This window comes from Penaeus chinensis, chromosome 31, assembly GCF_019202785.1.
Source record: "Penaeus chinensis breed Huanghai No. 1 chromosome 31, ASM1920278v2, whole genome shotgun sequence".
NCBI classification, from domain to species: domain Eukaryota; kingdom Metazoa; phylum Arthropoda; class Malacostraca; order Decapoda; family Penaeidae; genus Penaeus; species Penaeus chinensis.
This window is the reverse complement of record NC_061849.1, coordinates 22,672,738-22,677,737: the sequence shown is the minus strand read 5'-3', so window position 1 is coordinate 22,677,737 and position 5,000 is coordinate 22,672,738. Positions and strand designations below refer to the sequence as shown.

The 5,000-nt window shown below is 43.7% G+C and overlaps 1 protein-coding gene across 7 annotated transcripts in view; it reads right to left on the bottom strand.

Moving 5' to 3' along the window:
- Positions 1-5,000, bottom strand: part of LOC125041988 (G-protein coupled receptor moody-like) — a 185,973-nt gene that overhangs the window by 1,255 nt on the left and 179,718 nt on the right. For 6 of the 7 annotated variants that reach the window (XM_047637441.1, XM_047637443.1, XM_047637445.1 and 3 more), the window contains 3 exons: positions 4,500-4,675; positions 1,159-1,191; positions 1-875 (listed from right to left, as the gene is read on the bottom strand). The exon at positions 1-875 is cut by the window's left edge and continues 1,255 nt beyond it. In XM_047637441.1, coding sequence (XP_047493397.1) covers positions 170-875; positions 1,159-1,191; positions 4,500-4,675 — 915 coding nt within the window. In that variant the 3' untranslated portion in view covers positions 1-169. The remainder of the gene's footprint in view (positions 876-1,158; positions 1,192-4,499; positions 4,676-5,000) is intronic. The other variant, XM_047637442.1, reaches the window with a different exon arrangement.

Below are 5,000 nucleotides of genomic sequence, written 5' to 3'. Positions count from 1 at the left end.
CAACGCTGACAACTATACTAGTAATACCATTATGATTATTCTGTCTGGTAGCTGAAAATTGTAAAAAAAAAGTACACCATTCACTACCAACAATGCCATGTCTCCAAAGAGACGAAATTCCACTTGCAAATCCTTATGAGTAAATAAATGGAATCGTCCGCCACTCGCGTTACACTTTGCACTCGCTCTCAGGCAGGCGGTCGGCGGTGGAGCCGTTCTTGCTGAGCCAGTGCTCCCTGTCCACGAGGGCGCGCTGCTCCTCGCCCTCGTCCTCGCTCTCGCCACTGCTCTCCTCGCCTCCCCTCTTGCCGGCTTCCTCGTCCTTGGAATCCTTCTTGTGCGGGTCCGAGAAGACGCTGTCGTTGGCGGCCGAGCTGCTGTGGCCCTCCGGAATGGCCGAGAGCCTTCCCTGGGGAGCGATGGCCCCGGGCTGTCCCCCTGCGGCCGAAGGAGGGTCGCCGTCGCACGAGACAATGGAGTCCCCGAGATTGCCGGCTGAGTCGAGGCGCGGCCGGGTGGAGGTATTGGCATGCGGCGGCTTGGATGAGATGCTCGCCTTCTCCCAGAAGAACCTGCGGCCGTGGTGCTGCTTGAAGCGCGGGAACACCCTCGCCAGGCACTCCACGTACGCGTCGCGGTACTGGCGGTTCATGAGCACGTAAACTACCAAGTTGAGGCAGTACTGGATCCAGTACAGGATGTGCAGGGAGAGGAACCTCACGGGGTGCTTCACCTGCCGGTCGAGGGTGTGGATCATCATGACGGGCACGCTGCACACCAGCACCAGCACGAAGATGATGAAGATGGTGCGGGCGACGCGCATGTCTCGGCGGCTGGTGCTGAGCCGCTGGCTCACCGTGGATGACTGGTGGGTGCTGCGGGGGGAAGGGCGGCGTCAGCCAGGCTTTACATGCTAGTCATGATTGGAATTACTATACAACTTTTCTTCCAAAAAAATTAACTCTATTCGAAAGTGCTTTGGTGACAAATTCGTCATACATTAAACAAAAGCCAAAGAGCAGTTTTCAAGAAGACATTATAAAACATTCAAAATAAAAGATCCTTCATATGCAGTAATGCAACCAACTTATATACAGAATTACCAATATTTCACTGTTATTAAACCAACTAAGCTATAAGAATGCGTTTGCTACTTACCGCCTACCGTTCAAGTGTCTGGCTGCACGGACGCTACAAGGTCAAAAGCAAGAAGTTAAACGCAGCTACAAAGTCCAACAAGCAGCATTAGCAATAGAAACCGTGGCTATTGTGTTGGGAGATGTGAGGGGGAGGGCCTGGGGAGTGCATGGCAGCTTTTGGAAAGAGTTTGATTTTTTATCAGTTGCTTTACACGCGCTCTCATGAAAATGTATGGAAAGTGACTAAGCTGTCGCCATATAAAAGCATCTTGAGCATTACAAGCTGGGATGATTTACGTGTACAAGGATATCTTTATAAAGGTTTTAATCCAATTCTACAGATTTAGATTCGGTTTTAGTCCAACATTCTTAGATCAAAATTATATTCAAATATCGAGCTGAATCTATGCTATATAACAAGAATAAGGCGATATTATTCCCCAAAGAAAGAAAAAAATAGCATTTTCATTATACTCAATTACAGTTACAATTATCACCATCGACTTTATAACAAGTAAGGACAAACATCCATAAAGTATAAAACTAAAAGGGTGTTGGATGTTCGTCCCAAGACTACTGCAAAGCGTGAAGGGCATAATAATCCAATCGGAGGCGACGAGGACAGTTTCGGAAAGCGCTTCTGGGGGAAATTTTGTTTATTGGAAAGGATGATAGTTTTCAAAATTGCTAAGAGGCGAATGGGGAATGGTGTAGAGGTACAAAACATATTCTACTCCCACATATTAACCCTCTGTTATGCATATGTGTGCATGATATATGAATGTGAACACACAGCTGAATTCACACACACACACACACACACAAACATATGTGTGTGTGTGTGTGTGTGTGTGTGTGTGTGTGTGTGTGTGTGTGTGTGTGTGTGTGTGTGTGTGTGTATGTGTGTGTGTGTATACGCATACATATATTCATAATTGTGTTCATATCCTCTGTAACTCCTAAACAAAATACTGCCACAAAAAGGTACAAGAAATGACGTTAGCATATGTTAAGGTAAAACACCCAATGCATGACATCGTAGAAAAACCACATACAATAAATACTATACAAAAACATCTTCCTTTATGTAATGACCCAAAAAAGAAAGAAAGATAAAAAAATGAGTGGAATAAGAAAATCGAAATAAAAAATAAAATAATGAGATTTGGTAGAAATATATTTACAAGTATGGATAATTATGGGGAAGTGATGTAACTTAAATAGAATGTATTGTTAATTAATTATTTATGCAGTATATCTAAATATTTATTTTTGCCTTTGATGCTAGTTTAGGTGGTGGCAGTGGTGATGGTGGTGATGATGGTGGTGGTGATGGTGATGATAGTGGTGGTGGTGGTGGTGATGCTGGTGATGGTGATGATGGTGGTGGTGGTGGTGGTGGTGATGCTGGTGATGGTGATGATGGTGGTGGTGGTGGTGGTGGTGATGCTGGTGATGGTGATGATGGTAGTGGTGGTGGTGATGGTGGTGATGATGGTGGTGGTGATGGTGATGATAGTGGTGGTGGTGGTGGTGATGGTGGTGATGGTGATGATGGTGGTGGTGGTGGTGGTGGTGATGGTGGTGATGGTGGTGGTGGTGGTGGTGATGGTGATGATGGTGGTGGGGGTGGTGGTGGTGGTGATGGTGATGATAGTGGTGGTGGTGGTGGTGATGGTGATGATGATGGTGGTGGTGGTGATGGTGATGATGGTGGTGGTGGTGGTGGTGATGGTGGTGATGGTGGTGATGGTGGTGGTGGTGGTGGTGGTGATGGTGGTGGTGGTGGTGATGGTGGTGATGGTGATGATGGTGGTGGTGGTGGTGGTGATGGTGGTGATGGTGGTGGTGGTGGTGATGGTGATGATGGTGGTGGGGGTGGTGGTGGTGGTGATGGTGATGATGGTGGTGGTGGTGGTGGTGATGGTGATGATGATGGTGGTGGTGGTGGTGGTGGTGATGGTGATGATGGTGGTGGTGGTGGTGGTGGTGGTGGTGATGGTGGTGATGGTGGTGGTGGTGGTGGTGGTGATGGTGATGATGGTGGTGGTGGTGGTGATGGTGATGATGATGGTGGTGGTGGTGGTGGTGGTGATGGTGATGGTGATGATGATGATGATGATGATGATGATGATGATGATGATGTTGATGTTGATGTTGATGTTGATGTTGATGTTGATGTTGATGTTGATGTTGATGTTGATGTTGATGTTGATGTTGATGACGATGACGATGATGGTGACGATGACAATGACGATTATTACTATCATTATTGTTATCATTATCATTATCATTATTATCACAATCATCATTTCCATCATTACCATAATCAATACAAGTATTGCATTATCAGTATTAGTATTATTGTGTCTGTTGTTTATCACTCTATCATATCACCCTTATCTCATTTTTATCCCTGTTATCATTAAGCATGATGAAGAATAAGATGTAAAAAAAAAAAAAAAAAAAAAAAAAAAATCATTTATCTATGCTGTCATGTCATGCCAAGATGTCATGTTGAAGGCCATGTCACGGGAAAATGCATGATTCGCCGCACGAACGCAACTGGCATGTTTCTCACTAACGGCGAATAAGAATTTGATGTTTCTGTCAAAAGATATATATCGTGGACAAGATATTGATTGAAAATAGTGGAAAAGAGAAAAAATGACAGGTAAAAAAGTTGTTTTATTTATTTATCTGTTTACCTTTTTCGTTGATAAGGTTTGATAAGATGATGTGGTGTTTTATAGAATATTTTGAAAGGGATCTGTACTGTACTATTATTTCCCTTGTTATGTTGTATAATCAAGTGAAGGGATGTAATAAAATGATAATGAATAAATACGATATACTCTCATAAGGATTTTATGAATAGGAAATGGGGAAAAACGTAATAAAAGAGGTAAAAAAAGACTGTGCAAGCGAATAAAAGGAAAAATGTTAAGGATGTACAGAAGATAAGGAAAAACGTGTTTACAAAAGAGAGGATAAAAGTGTTTTAATCATGTATGCAGAGAGACAGCATTGCAAGCCGCAGTGTAAAGTCTATGTACAAGAGAATGCAACAAGAAAAGGTGTTGGAAAGGATATGGGAGGATAAAAAAAAGAACGAGAAAAAGAAAATGAGGAGGCGATGAAATGGGGTAAGAAAGGAGAAGTGAATAAATATTTCGAAGAGGAAAATACAATAAAGAAGGTTGATGAAATGACGACACATGACTTAGATGGAAGAAGAATACGAAGGAGAATAAGAAGATAGAGAACGCCAGATTCAAAAACACAGACAAAGAGATTCAGGGAAGAAAAAGGGGAAAATAAATAGCAATAATAGTAAAGAGTCATAACAACAAAACTCACAAACGAGCTCGGAGATTGGATTCGGAAACCATCTTCTTGAGGCTTCTGAAACTGGAGTTCGATCCCTTTCGCTGGTTCGTGCCGGAGGTGGAGGAGGCGGAGGTGGTGGAGGAGGCAGCCGGCGGCACCTTGCCCCTGTTGGAGGCACGGTTGACACGGGCGGTGCTCAGCTTAACCTGTGGGAGGAGGTCAGGTCAGTCGAGGCGGTTGGAAGGCTGCCGGGTCAATATATTTCATGACGTCACGATCATATGTCATTCAGAAAGTGGTCCCTGACTTGACAAAACGTTTACGGTCAGGCACAAATGACAGACAGGTTAGCTCTTGACCTATGACATGCCACCATGAGAAGCACGTGCTGAACATCAATCATCCACATAGGTTTAAAATTAATATTTTTTTTAATTATGTGTTTTCGACCCCTGCGGTTATATATGCTATCAATTTACGTTGTATGTTTTATATTTTCTAGAAGTGTTCAGATGCATGCGTTGCTATGTA